This window comes from Lygodium microphyllum, chromosome 30 (genome assembly GCF_053477565.2).
Source record: "Lygodium microphyllum isolate KBCC chromosome 30, Lygodium_microphyllum_v1.1.10, whole genome shotgun sequence".
NCBI classification, from domain to species: domain Eukaryota; kingdom Viridiplantae; phylum Streptophyta; class Polypodiopsida; order Schizaeales; family Lygodiaceae; genus Lygodium; species Lygodium microphyllum.
The window spans coordinates 12,114,049-12,140,418 of record NC_141164.1 but is presented as its reverse complement, the minus strand read 5'-3'; the positions used below and the strand labels follow the sequence as shown (position 1 = coordinate 12,140,418).

General features: G+C 44.3%; 1 protein-coding gene across 1 annotated transcript in view; it reads right to left on the bottom strand.

Annotated features, from left to right (window-relative positions):
* Positions 1–26,370, bottom strand: part of LOC148009557 (alpha,alpha-trehalose-phosphate synthase [UDP-forming] 1-like) — a 199,563-nt gene that overhangs the window by 120,179 nt on the left and 53,014 nt on the right. The window contains exon 3 of the mRNA XM_087673029.1: positions 12,919–13,307. Within this exon, the coding sequence (XP_087529155.1) occupies positions 12,919–13,307 (389 nt within the window). The remainder of the gene's footprint in view (positions 1–12,918; positions 13,308–26,370) is intronic.

Here is a 26,370-nt window from a genome sequence, read left to right as displayed (position 1 = left end):
CCATCCTACACTTTACCTTGTCCCACCTATGTCACCTACTCCCCCTCCCCCTTGCACCCCTTACGTCTCCTACCTGGTCATCCGCCTATGCCACCTACTCTATTCTTAGCTGCCTCTGCCACCAACTGCCAGCCACCACGCAAGGTATAACCATCGCCGGCATTGTGCCCATCACTCTTTGCTTGTCTTGGATAGTCTAGCATATCTCGAATACATTTGGTCTCTTTGCACACATCTAGAGGACTCCACAATTTGGGGCTTTTGCTAGGACTTCAGGTCCTTTGCACACATCACCAACAAAATTGCAGACATTGTGCAATTTCATCAATATACGCAAAAGAAATTTGAGGTTTTGGTGAGATCGACTCCAATCTGTGCCGAAATCTCTGGATTCATCATCAACATTGGTATGTGACTGTAAAAAGTCTGAATTTCCACCTAAAATTTGGGGATTTTGCATTTCAGACATCCCAAGACAGAAAATAGGTGCAAGTACAGCATTTAATTGCTGGTTGGTACAGTTTGGGACCAGAAATTTATGAGAATTTGGGAATTTGCAGCATTAAATTGCTGAAATTCAATTTTTGGGCATGCATTCCAAGGTACAGCAGTGAATTGCTGTTTTGTGCAGAGTTGGCACGCATTACGAGGCATTTGGGCCAAAAAAAAAATCGGCAGTTTTGGAACAATTTTGAGATTGCATTCTCTATCCCGTGTTGGGATTTCGGTACTTGTGGAAGTATGGCTCACACTTCAGCTTGGAAGTGTTTTTTGGCAGATTTTGTGCATTTTATCACAACAATGGTACGACAAGATCACAATGATCAAAGCAACATTTTCAATGTCCTTACTCGAGGACACATTGGATGGCACCAATTACTTTGTGGAGTTTCATGGTACACAATCTGTTGGTTGCTAAAGATCTTCGGGATTATGCGACCAGTGATTTGGCTAGACCGGGAGGAATTGCCCCTCAAATAGCTCAAAGAGGTGCCAAAGTACAGCAAGGTGCCCCTACTACTGCCCCTATTCCTCCTACACCGAACAAAGAAGATGGGACTCCAAAGATGCACACGCCTTGTCCTTAATTGCTCTATCCATCAAAAGAGCAATAATACATCATGTTCAATCTTGCAAGACCTCAAAGGCAACATTGGATGTTCTTGAGCGCATGTTTGCAGCCACGAATGAGGCCAAAATCTCTTACTTGAGAAGAGAGTTGGCAAATGCATACATGGATGAGGGTGACAGCATGATAGATCACCTTACCAACATACACAATTTAAGTGCACAATTGTTGAATATTGATGAGGTGATATCCAATGAAGATATGGTCAACATCACACTCAACTCTCTTCCAAAGTCTTATCTCGATTTTTGTACTTCATTGACTTTTCCTTTGAGAGGGCACAACAACCCCTCACATTTACGGAGTTGATTGGTCTCCTTTTGCAAGAGAAACAAACTCCGAAGAATATGGCTTTGAGATCAAGTGATGTAGCTATGCTTTCTAGGTATAAAGGCAAAAGCAAAGGCAACCAACCAAGGAAAATGGGGCAGCCATTTGGCAAGGCTACTCAAGAAACAAACAAGGGAAAGAAGATGGGTAATTCCCACTACTCTAAGAAGCCTGACCACTACATAGATGAATGTAGAAAGAGCTTAGAAAAGGAGAAAATTGAGGATTCTGGCTTGGCTGTCCAAGAAACATCAGCCGCCTGGTCATCAGATGGTGATGCTTCGACCAACTTTGTTGAGGAGGATTATGCGTTTCTCACTTGCAATTATGATACTTCTATGGCTGATTAAGCATTTCATGCTGCCGAAACGTAGCATACATGACATTTTGACAATGGGGCATCTAGCCAAATCACTTCTCAAAAGTATCTGTTCACATCCATGCAATCAACCCCTATGGGAAAGAGAGTTTCTTGTGCAAACAGCTCTAGTTATGATGTCTCTGGTATTCGTACAATTGTGATCGTTGTTGCAGATGGATCAAATTTTCAGCTTATGGATGTATTGTTTATGCTTTTATTATTCTTTTAAGCCATCCTTGAAGCCAACAAATGTATTATCAAAGATACTTACGAGAGGAGACCTCATCATGCTCTAACAATTAGTACACTTACTCCCCCTATGTAGAATGCGAAGCTTTGGCATGCTCGATATGGTCATATGAGCTTTGGTAGTCTAATGGCATTTTAGTATAATGGATACTTTGCCTCCAGTTAATACTCCACCTTCCCACACATGTGAGGACGCAAACTTGGATAATTACATCACTTTGCTTTTAAGAAGGATGGTGCAATGCATGCTATCCGGAAAATGAAGCTAACACACTTTGATGTGTGTGGTCCTATGTAGACTAGATCTCTTAATGATCATTTGTACTTTGTCACTTTTATAGATGACTACTCTTGTTACACATGGATGTATGGCCTACAGGCAAAGTCAAATGTATTTGTGCACTTTAAACATTTGGTTGGCAAAATAGTCAACTCCTGAAAGATGCAAGTTCTTTATCAATGGGCGAATATCTTTTGCCAGAACCAAAAATAACTTCTGAAATTACCTCTGACAATGAGATAGAGGCATGAATGTACTATTCTCCTTGTTACATGGCCGCTATAGAGCCAGAGTCAGAAGCACAAGTAGATATAGATCAGAGACAGAAGCAAAAGACAAAGTAGAGAACCTGCTCTTCTCTTACAAAGCCTCTACAAAGATAGAGAGAGTCTGAAAAGGATGATAATATTTCATTGACAAGCTGTAGAGTGGATCTTCCGTTACTTGCAAGGTACTCAAACATATGCCTCGTTATTTCCCAAGAGAGGAGACTTGCAGCTACAAGCTTACAATGATTCAAATTGGGCTGGATACTCCGCAATCTACAAGTGGATATTGTTTCTTTTTGGGCTGTTCATGCATCCCAAGGCTTAGCAAAAAAAACACCTACAGTGGCTATCTCACCTTGAGGCTGAATACATGGCAACATTCACAACAACAATAGTGTATAGCTACGCAGATTGTTAGCTGAACAAATTTTATTGAAGGGTCCTACACCCATTCTCTCGGACAATCAGAGTGCTATTGCAATAGCACAAAATCCTTTGTTTCATGCTCGCACGAAACACATTGAGATTCATTACCATTATGTCTCAAAGAGATCTTATGCAAGGGTTGAGAGAGAGAGAGAGAGAGAGAGAGAGAGAAGGAGAGCTGAGAGAGAGAGAGAGAGGAGATGGAGAACGGGAGCTCGTCGTCGGACCTGCGCAGGGTTCGTTCGGTGCCCTGCCGTTGATTTCTCCCGCCCCGTCACGTCGTCGGTTCGTTCGCGTGCCCCGTCACGTCCGTTCGCCTATTCAATCGTTCGCGCACCCGGTCAGTTCGCCTATTCAATCGTTCGCGCACCCGGTCAGTTCGCCTCTTCGCCCGCTCGCCCTATCACAACTGTTCGCCCCGTCACGTCGCCTGTTCGTCCGTCCGCCTTTCCCTGAGAGCGCCTCCCTGCCCTGTTCGTCTGTCCGCTTGGTTCCCTGAGAGCGCTTCCCTACCCTGCCTGCGACCTGACCCTGCGACCTAACCCTGAGACCTGACCCTGCGCAGGAGCGACCTGACCTTGCGAATCTGCTCCGTTTTCCTGCCCGACGACCCCGACCATCTGTATAACAGGCGGCTGCACTGTTGACTCCACCGTCAGACTTCACCGTCAGTCCCCCGTCTCGTCTCGCCTTCGAAGCCCCTGTACTAAGAGCGACTGGCACGCAGTCTTCTAGGTTTCTGGCACAGCAGAAAAAATTATGTGATACAGCAGAGGGTCGGCGTCTGCCGTATGAGAAACTAGCTTTCAAGGGTGCAGATTTCTAACTCAGCAGACAGAGACCTGTGCTGCAACAAGACACACACAGAGAGAGAGAGGGGGGAAGGGAGAGAGGCCTGTGCGCCCTGTGTTCCACCCTCCTGCCCCTGCACTGTTAGGGTTGTGCCCTACCGCACGCCCTCTTGGGACAGGTCGTGACTGCGGCGGACAAGGTCGCGTCTCCCGCTCTTCACCGCGTGTCAGTCCTCCTTCGGGATCCAATCGTGATACAATATGGCTGGTCTGGAACTGGATTTTATAGACCAAACGGTGGTAGCGCTTGGTCCGGATTCTGATACTGAGGAGCCTGAGGATATGGTTCCGTGCACCGAAGAGATGCCCCCTGGTCCTGACATCCAGCCTGCGGGTAAACGTACCAAGCATACTTCGGATGAAACAGTGGATCATCAGGATCGTTCCTATGCTCAGGTTGCTTCGGATTCTATGGACTCTCAGGATGTTGACTGGGAGCATTTGCTGGAATTTGCCAACACTTTGCTTGGCGATTATGTTCAACATAATCAGGAAGTCTTTTCTGACTTTGCAACTGACGATGTTCTGGAAACCACTATGGACCCGAAAACTGTCCTGCGATCCTTTTCGGTGTTTTATGATCGCGCTGTGATACTCTTCTTCACTCGTCAAATCCCACTACTTTCCCGTATTCGCCAGTGGCTGCACAGTCTGCTACAAGGAGAATGTGTTGAAGAGATTTTTGTTGGGCCCCGAGGGTTTTTTGAGGTGCTGTTGAAATCTGAGACGCATCGTGCTGCTCTCCTATCTAAATTGCCTTTGTTTTTTGATCGCCGGTTGGTCCATGTTGTACCATGGCGCCCAATGGCAGATTTTCAGCGTCTGCTGCAACGTGAATGCCCTGTCTGGGTTGAAGTGGAAAATTGTCCGGCTGTCTATTGGCCACTGTTGAAGGACGCTATGGCCGTTGTGGGCACTGTTCTGGTTCCTCCAAGTCTAAGGGCTATGAATCGCAACCAGTTGTGTATCTTATGGGACACTGCAAGGAAAAGGCCTGCTTGGTTATGTCTCAATTGCTCTGGCATGCATCCGTTACACTTTCGTTTGAAATGGGGTAATTTTGCAGGACATTGCTTTTCCTGTGGACAATTGGGGCATTTTATGGCCGAATGCCCGGAGCAGCAACACACTTCAAATGCTGGCCATGTTGCGTTGTCCATGGAAGATATGGTGTGTGATGCTCTGTCGCAGGATGCTATCCACCCACCTAAAGTTCTGGACAAAGGTAAACAACAGGTTTCGGGTCCGGATTCCCGTGCCACTGACTGGGTTGAAGTACGTGCAAAAAAAGGCAACAGGGTTGTTGCTGGCATGGAGAATGCTGTGCCTACTACCTCACAAGATTCCATGCGTACCTACATACGCAAGAAGGAAATGTTGTCTTCCGAGCGATCTGCTCCTGCTATGGTTTCCTCTTCTCCCCGTCCTCAGACCACCAAGAGAATGTATTCGGATCGTCCAAAGGGTCCACCTGCTAAGCTGGCTTTTGATACAAGAGGCAACGTCATTACCCCGTGGGATCGTCGTTATCCCCGTTCCATCCCCAAGCCAACAGATATGCCATCTACCTCCAAATCTGGTCCTCAGAACTCTTTTGTTGTGTTGGCGGATTTCTAGGATGAGGGAGTCCTGGACATTCTCGCAGAAAAAGTCAAATCGAGGCAAGCTCTGCCTCCTACCTGATTTTGTTTTGAATACACATGAAAATAGCCACGTGGAATGTGCGAGGAATTTGTTCTCGCCACAAGCAACATGCCATGTGGACTGTATTGCATGAGAATCAGTGGGATATCCTGTGTGCTGTTGAGCATAAGAGTCACGGGGAAGCCGGAAAAGTTGTGGATTGCCATGGCTTTTGTTTGTTCTATGCAGGGACACAGGCCATGCATTATTCGGGTGTGCTCATGATTGTACATGACAAATATCAGCCTGTTCTTATTAAAAATGATGTGCATGGCCGCTTTCTGGTGATTCAAATTTTATTCGAAGGGGAGATCTTATGGTTACTTGGTCTCTATGCTCCGAATGATCCTTTATCTCGCCGGGAGCTTTGGCAGACTTTGCAGACCTCCTTCTCACTTGGCAGACGAGGCTTCTTGATGGGGGATTTCAATATGTGTGTTGATTCTTCCCAGTCCACATCGGAGCATTCGGTAATGGACGCGCCGGAAAGTCGTATGTGGCATGAGTTGGCTCTTACTGTTCTTCAGCAAGATCTCTGGTCCTGGCTACACCCGTCTTCTACAGGCTTTACTTTCCATTCTGCCCAGTATGCAACAACATGGTCACGGTTAGACCGCATATACATCATGCAGAATGATGATTTTCTTCCTGAGATGCTCGAAATGAAAGTGTTGCAGTAATATGCCTTGTCGGACCATTTCCCTCTGTAGCTTGAGCTGCTTACACAACCCGTTGCACCTTTCAAGCAATTTCTGGAGAGACTCCCTTTGCGTTTCAACTCGTCTTACTTGAAGCATGCAATCTTTCAGGGCTATATGCAGCAATTGATTGATAGATTCTTATTGGACTTCTCCTCTCAGGGCACTGCTTCATTTGAAAGATTGCTCTCTAATGTGCAGCGGGTTGCTCGGCAGTATGGAATCCATCATGCCTCTCTTTGTAGGCGGCATCGACAAGCAACAAAGGACCTGCTGGCTTTGGTTCATTCTCTGCTCGTGGACACTCCGGATGAGGCATTTCTGCTAGCACTGGTAATGCGGCTAGCTGATCTTATTAAAGAATTTCAGTTGAAATCGTATCAGCAGGCCAAATTGCAACATCTAACGGAGACTTTGCAAGATAGTGCGTGTCAGACTCATAAGTTCTTTCGAGCCCTCCATGCCTCTCCTGCTCGGGAGAATATGACCAGAATCGAGGATGCAGCAGGCCACCTGATCCTTGATCCACAGACTATTATGCATATGTGTAGGAATTATTTCTGCGACCTTCTTGGTTCCACGTCTCCACCTGCAGCCCAAACTACTCAGGCCCCTTCGGTTTTTTATGACCTGGTCCGCAATCAGGTTCCGCAGGATATGCAAGCTACTATGGAGTCAGATATTTGTGAGACAGAGGTTATGGATGTTTGTTACACTTGCCCAAGGATAAAAGTCCCGGTTGGGATGGTCTCACCAATGAGTTCTTTGAGGCTTTTGCTACCCAACTGGTGAAACCATTGAAGGCTTTGTTTCAGCAAGTGTGGGAAACGGGGATCATGCCTTCCTCATGGAAAGGACTTATTAAACTGCTTCCAAAGGTTCCTTCGCCGTCTACGTTGAAACATTGGCGTCCAATTTCTTTGATGGGTTCTATGTATAAAATCTTTTCCAAAGTAATGGCGAATCGGCTCCATAAGCATCTCCCTGCCATTGTGCACCCTCTCCAGTATGGTTTCATTAAGGGCCGAAACATTCTACATAATATATTAAACGCGCAACTGGCAATTGATTATGCAAGGCATTCTAATCAGGAGGTCGTACTGATTCAATTGGACCTGGAAAAGGCTTTTGACTATCTGGACTGGTCTTTCGTTGCTGAACTTATGTCTACTATGGGCTTTGGTGCTCGAATGTCTCGTCTAATCTACACCATCACTGCTGCGGCGTCTTCGAGAGTCATGCTGAATGGAGGTGTTACTGAGCCATTTGTCCTTGCCCGCTCTGTCAGACAGGGGTGCCCTTTGAGCCCTCTCTTCTTTGCCCTTGCGACTCATCCAGTTCTTTCGATGTTATCTCATATGGCAGCTTCTACTCAGTTGGCTGGATTGTCGCTTCCTTCTGGACAGCACTTCATTAGTCAAACCTTGGCTGACGACAACTTTATGATTTTGCGTGCGGACAAGGATAACCTTAGAAAAGCATTGGATGTTTGGGCTCTCTTTGGTCAGGCGTCTAGCCTTCGCATCAATGCGTTCAAATCAGCCATTCTCAGCTGCACGGAGTCGAATTTGCAGTCCTTGGACTGGCAGGGTATGGTTATTCCTCGTGGCTCCATTGTCAGGCATCTTGGGTACCCTTTGGGTGTTGATGTTCCCCCAAAGCAGCTTCTACAGTGGATTTCTCAGAAAATGGCGGCTAAGTTTCTATATTGGAAGTCTCAGTCCTGGCCCTTCAATGTTTGCCTCAAAGTAGCCCAGACAATTATGTTACCAATCCTCACATATTTCTTGCCATTACTGCCCTGGACTACTACGTTTCTGAATGCTCTTACTCAGTCTATTCGTTTCATGCTATGGAAGAAGGATTCATTGCATGCAGGTATTTCCTGGATTTCTTGGTTGCATGCGTGCACCCCCAAACGCATGGGTGGAGGGGCTATTTTAGATGCCCATACTCACATGCTGGCACTCCGTTGGTCTCTTTTCCGCGCCATGTGCTCGAATCATCATCCGTGGGTCATTATAGCCCGTTATTTCCTTGAGGATCATGGGCTTCTGTATGGCAATACCCAAATCCGGAGTTCCTGGTGGCATGTTCTTAATGCTGATTCGCGGTTCTCTAGTTCTTCTTCGTCGTTGCTTACTCATTTGGTATGTTCCTGGAAACTGGTCCTCCAAAAGGCTCAGTGGCATCTAGTGGAGGATCGCGTAGCTACTAATTCTTTTCAATTGGAATTGCTAGCAGTCTTGCGATTACTTTCATGGGAAGGTAAACACGAGCTTCGATCACAATTCAACCGGATGGCACGTTTGGGCTTATCTTCAGTCGCGGATGCCACCCTTGCGAGTCGCAATGTGCTAATATCGTTTCGTACAGCTAGGAGGCTTTTTAGGATCCCTCGTGGATATAGGCATTTATGGGAACAGCTTTTGATGGTGCTCCAGAGCAGACAACCCTTTTTTGCCCTTGCTTCGGATCATCCCTGGCAGGACTGGGACTTTGAAGGCCGGCTGAATTTAAACAAAGCTTCTGCTAACCAAGTGTATCATCTTCTGATTAAAGATCATCAATGGCTGGTTACTAAAGCGAATACTCTATGGGGATTGCGTAAATCCCGGTCATGGTGGAGGGCAACTGTGATGGAGGGCTGGTTGAACAAGACACCCTTCAAATATAAGGTCTTTCTTTGGAGAGTGATGATTGGTGGTCTTCCTCTTGCTTCAGCTCTTTCCAAGCGACGAATCTCCAATGGCAACTGTTTCTTTTGCACCACTACTGTGGAATCCGCCCGGCACTGATTTATTTCTTGCCCCATCGCTAAGAAAGTCTGGTTATTCTTGTCAGCCATTTGGCAAGCGGTGGTTGGTTTCACACTACGCCCCTTTGATTGGGTTTTTGGGCAGCCCAAATACCCCACTCCGGCACAGCCACATATGAAGCTCATGTATCACTTTCTTCGATATTGGGGCTGTTGGCAAAACTGGACCATTCGGAATGCTTTCCTTTTTTATTCCGCCTATAATGTTCAACGGCATATTGCTAGGCTTAAGGGCTTCTTGTATTGGCAGCTAGATCTTCTCCAGCATTCTGACATGCTCTCTAGGGAGGACTTACGTCCCTGGCATATGGCAATTTCCTCCGCGTCTTTGCCATGACTTTGCAACTCGTAGTACTGGAACCTCTTCACATGATGGCGTAGCGTCATCATGTATCTTGTAATCAAGTAATCTTGTATTTTTTTCGTAATTAATACAATTACCTTTTACAAAAAAAAAAAAAGAGAAGGAGAGCTCAAAGAGATCAACTTGATATATGAATACTCTCACACAAGAAAATATCTTAGACATTTTCACGAAGGCTTTACCATGTGAGAAGTTTGAGGCCTTTCGCGAGTCCTTGAATGTATTACCCTTTGGTGATTGATGATCCTTGTACTTCATCACATTATTCATACTAGGCTATAGTATATATTTAAGTATACTTATTCATTTGGCTTATATTACGGTAAAGTTTGCTTTTGTAAAGGTACATTCACTCTGATTGGGAAAAGTTCCTGACACCTTGTGTGTTGGGTTTTTTTTTTCCGAAGTGTTTTGGCAATGCTCTTTTCTCCAAAACAAAAAAAGACATCAGATCTACAGTCTACTATAAGGAATTTTCATTGATGTTATGTATTAACAAGATTTGGCCCACAATTCAAGTACATGGTCTATTGCTTATATGAACAAGGCTCTACACGATGTTTTCTTTATGATACCTTATCCTCTAATTAGAATTTAGGTTGACCTATTGAACAAGCATGTCCTCTTAGTGTATCATAATATGCAATTGCTACTCATTCAATGCTTCTTTACATGGATCAGCTGGTCTCAAGTCTCGATGCCTCCCTTGCAATTTTTTGGGCCTGTAACATTCCTGGGACTGCATCATTTGTGAGTTGAGCATATGCAAACAATTTTTTCTTTTTCCTTTGCAATACACAATTGAATGTGTAACAAATTATGTTTATTGTTGAGTTACATGAACTTGCAATATAGCTAAGGGCCAATTTCAATAAATCCAAGTTGTTGCCATTGAAAGAATGTGATTGCTATTAAGTATTCAGGTCCAATGTAGTGTTGCCTTGCGATCAAGTTGTATGCTCAATGGCATATATATCTAACAAGGAAAAGATAATGAACCTTGGCTAAGCTCTATAATAAGATTGCCCATTGAACACTTTCTACACGGCCCTTCATGGTTGCCTCAGAATTTTTTAGTCCATTATTATGGCTAATGTGCAATTTCATTTGCCCCTTTTTCCTTGGTCATCTCTAATATCGACAATTTAGAGCCAAGGCAATGGAATGTTTTTGGAATAACAAGATAAATCATAAGGCTATCCATCTTCTTAAGTATAATTGTTTTCACGTGCCAAAGATACATGGGGGGCTGAATATATTGAATGTACACATCCATGTGATTGCCAAAAGGTCCATATCATTCATTTTCTTGGAGCAAAGGAGCCATGGACATTGATATCCTACCTTTGCACAGATACATTTGGACACTAGTCACCAGCCATATCTCATGTTATATTTGGGAATTTAGAAGATTGCAATCCTTCTTGTCCATTTGCTATGAGATGAAACATTTGTGTTGACTAGGTAATCCTCCTAATCCAGCAAATCCTGTATGTAGAAAGTATCCATCAAGCTTTCAAAGCAAGGAATGTCATCCCCCTTTGGCTCAAATTCTGCCTCATAAGGCATATTGTTCACATCATTTGAGCATTTCTTTGGTTGATGATGATGTTGAAGATAGAGGCTATGTTTTAACATTCCCAAAGGCTACTCGTAAGTATAGTTTGGGTCTAGGTCATCAAATTAAATGGAATGCTGTTGTATTTCAGTTGCTGGATTGGAAATTGCATTACCAGCTCCTACTTATTCAGTTGCTGGATTGGAAATTGCATTACCAGGTCCTACTTATTCATATTTGCAGTAAACATTTTTACTAAAAGTGTTTTTTTTGCTGTGAAGTAACATCCATTGTTTCAAAAGCATGGTATCATCTATGGCATTTGTATAAGTCTCTTGCCTAATGGAAAATTTTTATTCCAGTCATTTGGAAAAGTAAGCTTCCTTTAATTTGGTTGAAGCACTCCTTGTGGGTTTCCTTTTCAAGTCAAATACATATCCATTCTCCAACTTCTCCTATTCGTTCTCGTTTGCATGGGAGGGTGGTGCATTTGCTTTGGGCATGTCTGACAGCTCAAGATTTCCTTATTCACCTCTCGCTTTCTTCATTCTAGATTTCCTGCTATTGCATTCGGACAGCGATTTTGGACATTCTACATCACATCTTGATTATGCTTAGTTCTTGTGCCAATATCGGGTTTTGGACTGCTTATCACACCCACAATACTCCTCTCTTTAATTGGCACTAGCATTCCACGAGCATGAAGCTATTGGGTCTGTTGCTCCAGCCTCTTAGGGGTATGATTTTCCTTGAAAAGCTGCCACAATAACAAGTTTAAATGTTTTTTCACTGCTTTTAGGCCCTTGATCATAGCTGTTCCACCTTGGGGCAACTAAGGATGTACATTGTCAATTCACAAAATATTGCATTCCAGCAAAGATGGTGTGTGTGTGTGTGTGCAACTGTGCAAGCATATGTGTGTTGTTCCTCATACATTGTTTGTGGTGATTAGCTTCTCTGTATCACCTTCTGTATCTTTCTTAATCAAGAAATCAGGTTTAGCTGAAAAATCCACATGAACAATTTGAAATGTTTTTTCTGTTTTTAGGCCCTTGATTGTAGAGCTGCACATTGGGGCAACTATCGATTCCCAAAATATTGCATTCCAACAAAGAGGGAGTGTGTGTCTGCATACGTGTGAGCATATGTGTGTTGTTCCCAATACATTCTTTTGTGATGATTACCTTCTTGGTATCACCTTCTGTATTTTACCTTAATCAAGAAATTGGGTTTAGCCAAAAGGGGGAAAAAGTATGCAGTGCATTCGAGTTTTCCCACATAAGAGCACAAATTTAATCACAAAAAGAGTACACCTTCTACGCATTGCCCTAGTATACTTGCTCATTGGAAACAACCATTACTTTCTTCTGGGGATTTTGGTGATATTAGGGTGCTTTAGCAAAAATACCTACCTTGTTCCATGTCCAATTTAGAGTTCGAGCAATCTTTCTTATAGCCATTTATTTCTAGATCTTCAGCCATCATGAAATTTGACAGATAATATTTAAATTGGAAAGGAAATCTACTTTGTTAATCATTTGCTTAGATCTTTTCGTGACTTCTTAAAAGTAGGGCAAACTGATCAATTGGACATTTTAAACATTGTGTATTTGCACATGTGTTAATGCTACGTGTCTATGGTTATTATACATGGACAATTCACAAATGTAGAAATTTTGCATGGGCTGTACGTATGATGCCAAAACAAATGTGCATCAATGTGCAACTTAAAAACAGCATAGTAATAAGAACAGAAAATGGAAGGCATTCATACAGAATTGAGACTCTGCAAAAATAAATGAATATCAATGGCATACATATTACGAAAACCAATTTCGGCACAAAGATAGCATTGTATCGACCTTGGTGGTTCTCATGCACAGAAGGACCCATACTGCTTACCCGATCAAGTCCGCTGTGAGAACCGCTTTTAAAAGTTCCCTGCGTGATGGTAAAGTTCTATATATTTCTGAAGATGGGAATGGAGTGTGGAGAAACCATCCTACTTTCATATTGTTGTTGTAGTCCTTAAGACATTTAGGCAGAAACATCAAGTGATAATCATGGCACCAAATCACATCACCATCTCTATATATAGAATGAACCACTTCAGCAAATTTGCTATTGGCCCTCTTATAAGCCTCAAACTGATCTTCAAGACTGCGAGTGGCAGAGAGTCGATCCTCTTGTGGGAGCCCGAGATAATGGAAAAGTGGCCAAAGTACATTATTGCAATATCCATTGTAATACTGATGCACAGTTTCCTCATCAAGGAACACTGGAACACACCGCTGCTAAATACAAGGTAGCCAAATGAGCACAACATTCAGAAAAGCAGTGCACAAAAACCATGCTAAAGAAGAAATGGTTGCCTTCTAATTTTAACTAATAAAAGAGAGACAACATGAATGTAAGTGCATGCATGCATGTACCTGCATATCAGATGGAGACCATAGAAGAAGAATAAGGAGAAAAGAAGTGAAGGAATTCAATGCAAGTGATACAGATGAGAGTTTAAATGGTTCAATGGAAATGATCAAAAGGTGTAAAAACTTGAGCATACTTGAATTACTAGGATGCCTTTTCAAGGATGATGAAAACTGAAACATTAAAGTAACTCTCACGCTTTCAACTGATTGAAGAGACAACTCTCGCTCTCTCAGCTCATTGATGAACATACAAACTGGAATGGTGAAGAACCTTGCTCAAGTTGCAAAAAGGGAAGTATCCATACCTCAGATGCCACAAAATGTTAAAATTACAGTAAGCCTATCATCTTATAAAAAGGAAGAATCCTCCTTGTCCATCTAGAGACATCTAGAGAGATATAAGAAGAGAGGCGAAAAAGGCCACCTTGAAAACCTCTCGTTGTATATCTAATCTCATAATAGTATCCATGATCTCAAAAGGATCTTTATCTAAATAGAATACCTTGCCTTACTCAGAAACCGATAAGCTAGCACTAATGTCATGGAGCACTTGTTGGTTTGAACAGCACGATGGCACAAGCAGCAGAGTTCACATGCAACGCAGCAGTTGATGGGCAATCATTCGGTTTTGTGTTGACAGACCAACAATCATTAAACTTTCCAATGCAGCAAAACAGTAAAATATGAGTCCAGCTGTTTTAATTAATGTAGCAAACATTAAAGGCTGTCAGCCAAAGTGTGTTAGGGCCTGTTTAAGGTGACAAGAAATCATGGCATTGATCAGGGTCATGATCAAGGCATCCAAAATCAAGAAGCTGATCATGTGGAGGATTGTGATAGATCATGAGATCGACTATTGCATCTTGTTCTCCTTCTGTCCATGCCTACTGCAACTAGCAATAAAAAGATGTCTTGTCGGTGACCTAGAGTGTCCATGAGATCAGAAGACTTGAAGTGTCCGTGGCTGATCTCTTAGGGGATTGACTCCTAGGTGCATTACTCGGACAGCCGGACAAGCCAGGCAGGTCAGACAGGCAGATAGGTCGGCGGGCATGAGTATCCGTGGCTGATCTCTTAAGGGATTGGCTCCTAGGTGCATTACTCAGACAGCTAGACAAGCCGGGCAACACAGACAGGTCAGCCAGAAAAAGCATGCAGCAGTTAGTCAAACAGGGCAGAGAGGTCGAACGGATCAGGCAGAACAAGCGCGCAGCAGTTGGTCAACTGCATGTCAACTGCAGCACATTGAGCAGCTTTTCAGTCATATCAGGTAGCAAGTCGGCCAGTTTTCTAGGTTGACCTTCGCCTATTTAGGGGCTGCCATGTGTGGTTGTCAATATTTAGTCTTTTGTGTGAGAGAGACAGGTTTGCTGACCCCTCTCTCTCCTTTTTTTTTTTCGTAAAAGGTAATTGTATTAATTACAAAAAAGGTACAAGTTTGCATGATTACAAGATACACGATGGCTCTACCCCATCATGTGTACACACTGACTCTCTACAAGAACCAGACAACCAAAGAGTTACAAAGTCATGGCAAAGACAGAGGAAATTGCCATATGCCAGGGACGTAAGTCCTCCTGAGGGAGCATGTCAAAGTGCCGGAGAAGATCTATCTGCCAATACAAGAGACCTTTAAGCCGCGCAATATGCCACTGAACATTATAGGCGGAATCAAAAAGAAAAGCATTCCGAATGGTCTAGTTATGCCAACAGCCCCAATATCGAAGAAAGTGAAACAAGATCTTCATATGAGGCTGTGTCGGTGTGGGATATTTGGGCCGCGCAAAAACTCAATCAAACGGGCGTAGCGAGAAACCAACCACCGCTCGCCAAACGGCCGACAAGAATGACCAGATTTTCTGAGCGAGGGCGCAAGAAATAAAACGATGACGGGCAAATTCCATAGTGGTGGTGCAAAAGAAACAGTTGCCGTTGGAGATTCGACGCTTGGAAAGGGCTGAAGCAAGCGGAAGAGCACCAATCATCACCCTCCAAAGAAAGACCTTGTATTTGAAGGGTGTCTTGTTCAACCAGCCCTCCATCACAGTTACCCTCCACCATGACCTGGATTTATGCAATCCCCATAGAGTATTAGCTTTAGTAACCAGCCATTGATGATCTTTAATCAGAAGATGATACATCTGGTTAGCTGAAGCCTTTTCTAAATTCAGCCGGCTTGCAAAGTCCCTGACCTCTCTCTCTCTCTCTCTCTCTCTCTCTCTCTCTCTCTCTCTCTCTCTATAGTTTTAGCACGCAAGAGGAGCAGCATTTCAGTGTATGACTACGAGCAGAAGGGGTGTATTGAGCTGAAACACACTTTACAGCTGATTAGCATTTCTTAACAACTCCAAAACACACTTAATTAATTTAAAACGCAAATTTGGTGCGCAATTCAAGAGAGATTTCATTGATTACCCACCATTCAGCCTCATCCTTTTGTGCAGGTTTCTCACTCTACCATGCAGATTTCCACCATCAGCCACCTACCATCTCCTGTCCAGCCACCATCACTGACTACAGCCCATCACTATCCAGCCCTAGGTAGTCTATTTTCAGCCCATCGCCCTACCGTTTGGAGGTCTCTATTTGCTCCATCATCATAGCACTTGCTAAGCCTACGTTTTCAGCATCTAGTGCTAGGCAACATGCTGCTGCCATCTCTCCCGCCAGGCAATTACTGCAATACCTACGTTTTTGCTGTACAGCAGACCGTCTACATCAAGAAACACCTCTCCTGTTATTGCCTGACCATTCTCTACCTCGGGTGATCAGTTTTCAGTCTTCCTTTGGTGTTACACTGGTGCATTTACTAGATTTCAACCTCAGACTGCTGTGTTTTGGTGGTTACTACACTTGGGATCCGTCTCCAATGGACATCACTCTCCGACACTACATTGTTGGGCCCTTGGACATTCAGTACACTCTTACATTCATTTACAACATTCATCCACTTCAAAGTTTCTTCTCTCTATGTTTTGAGTTTTGAGTTTTGATTGTCTCTATCTGAGTCTTTGTGTTTCACTCTTGGTCATACATGTTGTGTTTCCTCAATGTAGACCCAAGCACATCTTCATATGGTATTAGAGCCGGTACTCTTCTGAAGAGAATCTTGCGGTGATTGTGGAGGCTAGTCTTTGTGTGAGACTCACACGCGACTCAATTATGACTCATAATGTCTCAAGCACTTTCTTCTAGGAATCCTATGGCGCCCTATCAGGGTTCTCCATCATAGGAGGCTCTGAGGAGGTATTACGGTCTCAAGGAGGAGTTAGACACACCCCTTCAACTTTATCACCATCTTCTTCTCTTTTAGTCATCTTACACATGAAGAGTTTGAGGAGTACTTGCGCATTGTATACAGTCAAATTTACACTCCTCCAACAAGTATTACTACTCCTTTGGACAGATTGTTGAGACTGGCCATCTCTCTAATCTTAGAGGGACCACAATATTCCACGCATCAGGCGATCCATCTTCTTTATCTCAGCCAAGCCTTGTGTCAAGCTCGTATAATCCTTTTGAGTTGTACAAGCCAAAACCCTCTTTTGTTTCTTGTTTTCGTGCACTGGATTTGAATGATTTTCAGGACTTTGATTGAGAAGGCTCTCGAAGAGAAATATTTTGTGTGAGGTATATCTTCACCATTCGTGTCATTTCAGAAAGTAAACCACGCTTTTCAACTCTCTCCAATCCCACCACTATCTACTCCACATTCTGATCTACTCACATCTTCATTTCAAAATCTTGGATTACATTCCACTTCCGCTCAAAGCACACTAGGGGTTGGATATTCCATCTCCGCTCCTAACACTTTCTCTTTCTCCATCCCACCATCTACCTACCCTCTATTCACTCCACCTCTTAGCACATCGTTAGGGGAAATGCCATCCTTTACCTTCCACATATCCCCACTTTACCACATCCTTCCACTCTATGACTGTTGTGATGGGTCTCACACATCCCTTGGGTCACTTCTACGCAAGGATTTCCATCCTCTACTCCCCTTGTCCCTATCCCTCCACCATGGGCTTCTCATGCGGTTACCATACCTATACCCTGTCCACCCATGCCCACCTTTGAAGCCACTGTGCACACTTCTCATACGCATAGTGGACACTCTTGGATTCCTTCCCAAATATACTCCACTCCACCTGCCATCCCCCTTATTCACCCTACCCCATTACACACCTTCTCCATCTCCTAGCACTAACACTCCTATTGCCACAGCCAATGCCTTCACGGATAAGACTCATTCTAACAGGTCAAGTTTCACCACTTGATCGAACTTCATGCAACAAGTGCTTGAATCTCAAGGACTTTGGGACCTCGTTGTTAGTACCAAACTATCAATTAGCTCGTCCTAATCACATCCGTCAATGAAGAGCCCACAATGTCACGACCAATGTTGAGTTAATGTAAGGTTTTCTTTTTGAGTTCCACTCTCAATTACGGTATTTTTCCCTCGCATCTGAGCATTGGAGTCTTGGTGATACCAGCGAAGTGCTATTTAATAGTACCTAACATCAATCTGATGGTCAAAGACGACGTAAAGACACTCAGGAATGGAAGTTGCCTAGCCAATATAATTATTGACCAATTAGAATATTTTTAAGGGCACCAAAATAATTATTAGATTAATTTTTAGTATTTAAAGATTGAAAATTAATATTTAATTATGGATAATGCTAGAAAAACCATTTGGGAAGGCTACCACTTGTCAAAAATTCCCATGCAAGACTGAAAAACGTCTTTAGAGGCTGGAAAGAGACATTTTAATCTATTCAGCCTGAAATAGAAAGAGACGAAATGCTGCAACCTGCTGGTCTAATTTACAGCCATTGGAGGACCTTTTGAGACAGCCAAGGGCAAGAGAAGACCAATCAATAGCAGGTGACAACATCTACAAGCTGTTGAGATATGCTACCACTTGTCAAAAATTCCCATGCAAGACTGAAAAACGTCTTTAGAGGCTGGAAAGAGACATTTTAATCTATTCAGCCTGAAATAGAAAGAGACGAAATGCTGCAACCTGCTGGTCTAATTTACAGCCATTGGAGGACCTTTTGAGACAGCCAAGGGCAAGAGAAGACCAATCAATAGCAGGTGACAACATCTACAAGCTGTTGAGATAGGGCAGCAGCAATGAATGAGTGATTTTATTCGGTTCTTTGCATCTACAAGCTATTGAGACAAGGCAGCAACAATAAATGATAGATTTTCTTCAATTCTTCATTAACAAAGTCTGAATTTTCTCTCTCCTTAGCATTCTCTCTCATCTCCCAACCTTTCTACAACCTTGCTCCGAAGATTACAGCATTGAGATCATCAGAGGCTGAGAAATTTCCGATTTCTCTGTTGTAAACCCTAATCTACAGTAGCAAAAATTAGGGTTTAGCAGCAACCTCGAGAAGTGTGCCAAAAATTGAAAGATCCAAGACTTGGATTCAATAGGACTGGAGCTGTTTTCAGTCAAATTTAGGTGGAGGAACCAGCAAATCAATGAATTTGGGGCATTTTCCATCTCCATCAAAGCGAGTAAAGACCAATTGATTGCCGAAATGAAGGGACAAATCAGATTGAAGACTTGCTTGTCATTTTGGATAGCAAGGGGAGTTGAAATACTAAAAGGGATTGGTAGAATCCCATTGTACATTAACTTCTTCTTCAATTAAGTTAAATAAATACCGAAAGAGGCGTCAATTTTGGGGCCAACATAGGATGTTCATTGTCCAAGATTGTAAATTAATTTGCATTTCTCAGTTTTGTAATAAATGTTACTGCTAAAGGTAAGTTATAATTAGGGAATTACCACCCATCCACGAAAGGAAGGCTGGTTTACACAGTTTCATCATCAGGATTACCACTCAATCCCTTGATTTGGTGGGCCTGAGGCACCTCATTGCAAGCCAAAGCTTTGTGCTAGTGCTGATTTTTACTCTCACCTGAGAAATTACAGCAATATGTCTTCATACAATGAGATGGACTCAAGCAATGATGATGCCTCTCAGTATGAACATTCACATGGGAATGAATGAAATGCAATGCTTGTGACCTTGGACAAGGCTCAGACCATGGACAGTAAGCTGAAAATGTTGTTGTTGGGCAAGATGCATGCTTCGGGGCATAAGGAGGCTGATGACCAGTAAAATGAAGAGAAATTTAATGACTGATTCAAGAATCGGATGAGGACAGCAGCAAATCTGTTTGCTGAATTGGCAAAGGATCCTCAATTTACCCGATTTTTGAATCCTCCAAAGAAGAACAGCAAATGCAAAAAGAAGAATACGTCTTTTACACCTTGAGACAGCAAGATGCTCCGAAAATAATGCCAAACCCTTCATTTGAAGCTCCCAAAGATGCTAATGAAATAAAATAGTTGGTACCTACTGCGCAAGGAACGCAAATGCAAGGCCATCACGGAAGTACCAATCCAATGGATTTTGGACAGTCGAGAATGCATGTTATGATGGGGCAGCTAGGATATTTTGGTGGAAGCACAATTTTTCATCCTATGGTTGAACAAGGACCACATACGGGAATGTATGGCACAAATCCCTATGGTATGCAGCAACCAATGCATGGTGTGCAAGGCCCAATGTATTCGGGTATGGCTGGAAATATGCAAAACCCTATATATGGCAGCATTGGCTTGATGCCTAGGGCACAAAATAGCATGTTTGGTACTGCATTTGCACCCCCAAATGCTTATGGGACTCAAGGAATGAATGCTAGTCATGCAAATGCTCCGTTTGGTGTTGGTTTTGATGTAAATTCAGCAAATACACCCTTTCTACAGCAGCCAACGTATGGCAACTTGACACCCAAAGGGGCAGGAAAAGACTATGATGAGGGTAAAAAAGTAGTGAAGATTGAGTCCTTCAGTGATGTACAAGACAGGCTGCAAGCTTTGACTTTCATTCAGCAGTTTGATGCAGCCTATTCAAGGGGGAAACTTCACAGAGTCCTCAAAGATTCGAAAGGTAGTCACTTTCTTGAAAGGAAATGCATTATAGTGGTGGTCCACTCTTTTGATGCAAGGTCGAGCACCGTCAACGTGGGTACAATTCAAACAAATATTTGCGTCCAATTGGTTGACAAGTACCTTTGAGGCGGACATCATGACAACTTGAAATAAGCTAGATACTAACGAAGTCATTCGTAGTTCAATGTGATGCATGTGGTAACAGCATTGGGACTATTGTTATGTAGGATGGTCGAGTTATGGCTTATGAGAGCCAATTTCTCCATGATGCAAAAAAGAATTTGGAGGTCTATGAGGAAGAGCTCTTGGCTATAATTCATGCACTATCTACATGGAAACATTATTTGTTGGGGGCTGATTTTATAATGTGGACAAACCATCAAACTTTGAGGTACTTTCTAATGTAGACGAAGTTGTCAAAGAAGCATATGAGATGGGCAAATTTTCTCTCTATGTTTCATTTTCAAATTGTATATATTGATTGTAAAAAGAATATTGTGGCTAATACACTGTCGCATAAGCCATAAATTTCAACTGTCAACATGGTTTATTACACTGAGTTGGATGCCATGAAAGAGCAATATATTGCTGATTTAGACTTTGCTAATGTTTATGATCATCTTTGCAATGGCCAAAGGCATGAACACTTTGTGCTAAGAGATGGATTTCTGATGATGCATGGACAACTTTGTGTCACAAAGCATTTAAGGCCTAGAGTTATCACTAAAATTCATGCTCCTCCGTACGCAGGACACAGAGGTATTGATGCCACGGTCAAGGCAATGGAGGATTTCTTTTATTGGACAACTTTGAGGCATGATATAGAACAATTTATTAAGGAGACTTACTTAAGCTACTGCACCAAACACACACTGTATACACTAGAGGAAGCTCACTCAAGTACACAAGAGAGATGGAGGTCAAAACGTTTTCTGGCTGGTTTTTTATTCTTCTTCCACACACTACACAATATACACAAAGTATAGATAAGATACAACATAAAGAAAAGTGGCCTACTAAGTCAAACAGTGCATAACCGACTACACTAATCGATTGGCACTATGTCTTTGCCAACTGTAGGTAGGTGTAACAAAGTAAATATAATAAGTGATAAGTCAATGGCCATGTGAGTATCATAATGACCACCAATGTACTAAGTGTAGACGTGTGGATCCATCTAGCCAGGCAATCCATTATCAAACATTAGAGACAAAATTTAATATCAAAGATAACATTGAAGCTAAAACACTTTTAAACTACTTATTACTTAAAATCTCCAACAATTGTTTCATATTGATATATTATTCTAGTTGATGATGTTCCAACAGATGTTTCATTTTGATATTTCATTTCATTTATATTCCAAGTGATCATATTTTGTTCATGTTTTGTCTTATTTTATGTTTCAGCTAATGGGCTAATGATATTCTAGTTGATGATCTATTTTCTAGCAAATGTTTTGTCTTGATATTATGTTTTAACTGATGCTCTTTGGTTGATGTTGCAGCTGATGAGCTCTTGATATTCCAGCTAATGATATGACATTTCTGTTATTCCAGCTAATGATATGAGCACAATGGACTTTATTTTTGAGCTTCTTCTCTTTTGCAAATAAAGTGTGGCTAATTATATTACTTCAGAAAAACCTTGAATACAAAAAAGTGCTCATGCTCACCAGACTAGCTGGAGTTGATGCTAAGTCACAGATATATCAAGTATACAAGCCTCTCAAGGCAGTCTAGGGGGAATGGAGGCAAGAAGCCATAGAGGGGGGGTGTATCGCCATCTAGGGGTGCCTGCCTGCATCATGAAAAACAAGTCCTAGCCGCACCAACTGCGCATGAAGTGAAAACAGAGCTCCTGACGAGCTCAAGACTCGCCCTGCACCTAGTTCCATCGGCCATGGAGGAAGTGGATGACGGAGGTCCAGAGCTTGACCAAAGTCGCATGTACTAAAAGTCTCTTCCCACCAAAAAACCTCTTAACACCGCACCTTCCAGATGTGCCATCCAATAAGACTCCCTATGATCTCTCATACCTCAGAGCGGAATGTTGTGGGCTCCAGTACCTGGTGGATGGGTAGAGCCTTCAAGCCAACCAATGCACACGACCCAGCCTCAATGATGAAGATCATGTCATGCATCCCAACCTCATACAGAAGGTGACAGCCCTGGCTAACTGCCTACCAACAAAAAGCTCTCCATGGGATACATCCAAGGCTGGGTGCTATACAGTAGAGAAAGCGGCATGCTCCTCTCCACACGAGCTGTGCCACCTCACATGACCAAAGGCAGTGCTTTGGAGCTTCCAAAGACTGCTGTGGGCAGCATTTACAATCTCCATCCTTCTGCGTCTGGGCTAACCAACTCCCCACCGCCAGGCCTCCATGTGCCAACAGCCATAAGAAATTCAATACCCTCCTCGGCCTCCAACTGTCCCATAGGCAGCGCCAAAAAATCCGCCGGAAAGCATCCATGATGCTATGCTCCGCCCAGTACCTGCTACACGAAGGCGCACGGTCCATGTCCTCCTGCATCAGTACGTGTTTGCCAATCCTAGCTATGTACTCCAAGAATCTCGGTGGCTTCTTGGCGACCGTAGTGGCCAGCCATAGTTACTCTCTAGGGTCCCACTCCAGTTCATCGAGTGGCCTACTCTCCCATATCCAAAGGCGCCACTCTCATAACTCCTTCCAGAACACGCAAGGGTCCGGACGCCATGTCTTCCCCTGAAGGCCAACCACCCGAATCCTCCTCCATGGAAGGACAACTATCCCCTCATCCTGCTACCCTCTGTTAAGGACCAGATGCCCCCCCTCTTGCACAATGAAGAAAGTCCCATGTGGGGGCCCGCCCACTCTACTTGCTCCCTGTAGGGGGATACCTGTTGGTAAAAACCTAGGGGCCTATACCTCACCATGCTCTACCAGCTCTTGTATCGGGGGGCCAAGACACTCCTGAGGTATCGCAACGTCAATCTCTCTTCTCCTCAACTCAACTCCTCTCTAGCAACCTAATGCCTGCTACAACACCTCCTGGTCCGCCACCCCATACACCTCCCACCAAGTCCTGATGGTACAAGTCGAGCCGGCTTGCCAACCAGCCCACTGGATGTGGGGCACTCACCAATCTGTATCCCCTCGAATCTCTAACCTAGGGTTCCTCCTCCTGGCGTGATCTAGGCTATCGTGAAGATCCATCAGGATGGCCTCCAATCACCGCCAAGTCTTGGTCTACTCTATTGGAGACCCTCCTACAATAGGACCTTCCATGTTTGTCCTTGTGTGAGCCCGCAGACTACTAGCTTGCCCAAAAGGGCCGGACTTTAATACTCTGGGTCTATGATTCCAAGCCCTCCCTCTGACCGATGTCAGATGATGATCGCCCACACCACCTTGGCGCGGAAGTCCCTGGAACCGTTTGACCCACCCAGAGAAAATTCCGCACTAGGCGGCGAAGCTGAACTACACAAGACGAGGAAAAGCACCAAACGAGGCAATGTGCCAAGCCGTCGCTAGGAAAACCTGGTTAACCACCAGGACTCCGCTCGCTAGGGAAAGGTTTGTAGTACTCCAGTAGGTCAACTTCCGCCGAATAGAGTCAAGGACTAGAAGAAACTACTGGCCAGGAGTGATGTCGAGTTCCACTTGGAACCCTAGGTGACGGATGATCTGCCCTCTGCACATCCATCTAAATCCCAAGTAGACGCCCCACTCCGTGCTAGAGTCCGGGTCCGTAAAGAAACCAATCGACTTTCGCCAATTGATTTTCGCTCCCGCTGCAATGCAAAACACCTCAAGAGCTAGTCTCACTCTCTCTAACATCAACTCATCATCCTCTATGTAGAGTGTTGTATCATCTGCATACTCTGAGCCTAGCAACTCCATCTTCTCTCTCACCAAAAGTCAGAGGCCACGTAACCCGCTCACACGTGACCTAAGGAGGTAAAACATTGCCTCTGCAAAGAGTAGGAACAGATACTGGGCCAAAGGGCAGCCCTACCAGACCAATCTCTCAAGCTGAAACTCCTTCCCTCGCCTGCCACCTATGAGAACCCTAATGGAGCTGATTCGTAAAGTGTGGAGACCCTGCAGATCCATGCCTAGGGAAAGCTCAATCTCACCATGGTGCCCTCTAAGAAGTTCCATGCCTGCGGATCCATGCCTAGGGAAAGCTCAATCTCACCATGGTGCCCTCTAAGAAGTTCCAGTCAACCGTATGGTAGACTTTCTTGAAATCCAAGAGTAGTACCGCCAATCCCTGACCACTGTGCTGGGCCCACTCTGTCGCCTCAAAGAAGGTGAAGACATTGTCTAGGATGCTCCTATCCTAGGCAAAGTCTATCTATGTGTCATGAATGATATCTAGAAGCACAAGGCGGAGTCGCCTACCAATCATCTTGGCCAGTGCCTTATAGACCACTAACAACACAGTGATCGGTCTCCACTGGGATAGCTCCAACCAAACTCCCCCTTTGGGGAGGAGATTGATAAGACCTGCCGATAGACTCCTTGGCATCCGTCCTGAGCTGAAAATCTTCTAGAAGGCCATCATTAGGGGATCCTTCACCACCCCCCAATAGGTAGTTCAGAAGGCCTTGGAAAGGCCATCGTCTCCCGGGCATTTCCGCATGTCCTGTGCATGGAAAGCCTCCTCTAGTTCCTTCTCTATGAAGGGGTCTAGAAGGGAGCGTCCCATCTCTTCTATACGAGGAACAGGATGTGATCCCAGACCTGCTGTCTATATCGTTGTCCTCTAGTTGAGCCCATCTCCTGTTGGAAAAGGCGTTTGTAGTAGTCAATGGCAATCTCCATCATCTCATCTGGGCTAGAGCGAATCCTCCCATAGTGATCCTTAAGGCTACGTATCTACTCTCTTGAGGTGCGGGGCTAAAGCACCCGGAAAAACTCCCTGCACATCATGTCCCCCTTCCGTGCCCAAAAGGCTGCTGAGATGTGGAATGAAAACTCCGAGCGCCTATCCTCTAGGCCAACGAGGGCTGCTCGTGCACGCACCTCCTGTGTGTGGAGGATGGGATCCCCTGGTGCCTCCTATAGGAGTCTCTGTGTGGCTGCTAGGACCCGCCGGAGTACTCTCTCCTCCTCCCAGCTCTGTTGCCTAGCCTGTAGGGCTACCTCCTGGCAGATGTTGCTCGACTTGGCTAGGACCTTTGCAACCTCCTCTGTCATCCGGTCCTTCTTGCCCCACTCGCTAGTCCAAATCTGCTCAATCTGTCTCTTCACCTCCACCCTCCCTAGTTAGGGATCCAATAGGATCTTGTGTTTAGGGCAGAGGCTGGGGCATCAAGTGTCAGGAGAACCGAGTAGTGATCACACAAAGTAGTGCCTACCAACTACCCTACCTGGCCTTTGTGAGAGCATCCCCACTCTCCCACATAAAACCTATCCAACCGCTCCAGCAAAACTCCGCCTAGCTGCCTCCATCCCCAAGAAAAGTCCATCGACCTCTCCCTCCTATAAAAAGTATCGCATGCTCCTACTGCCAGTAAGAAGACCTTCCATGCTTCCTGCTCCTCCCTAGCCATGCCCTAGTAGTTTCTGCCTCTACCTTGCTAGTCCTCGCAAGGCCTCCAGGTTGTTGAAGTCTCCTCCAACAATCCAAGAGTCCACCTCTGGGAGTCCTGCTGCGATCTCCACCCAAAACCTGCTACGTGCTCTAACCTCTATTGGCCCGAGCCTTACCGCCTGTGTATGGGACTTGTGCTCCTACAAAAGTAGAATGTCGATCCGTCTGGCGAGAGCCGGCCACAGCTCCTGCCGAATAATCAACTTCTTGGAACCACGTGCCCCGCTGTAGTGGAGGCTGTTCACATTCCACAATGCCAGATGTAAACTCATAGGGAAACCTGTGACTGACTGAACAGCATTTGTTCGGTGTAGAAGCTGCTAACGAAGAAAAAGAGCTATGGGGCATACAGATACGC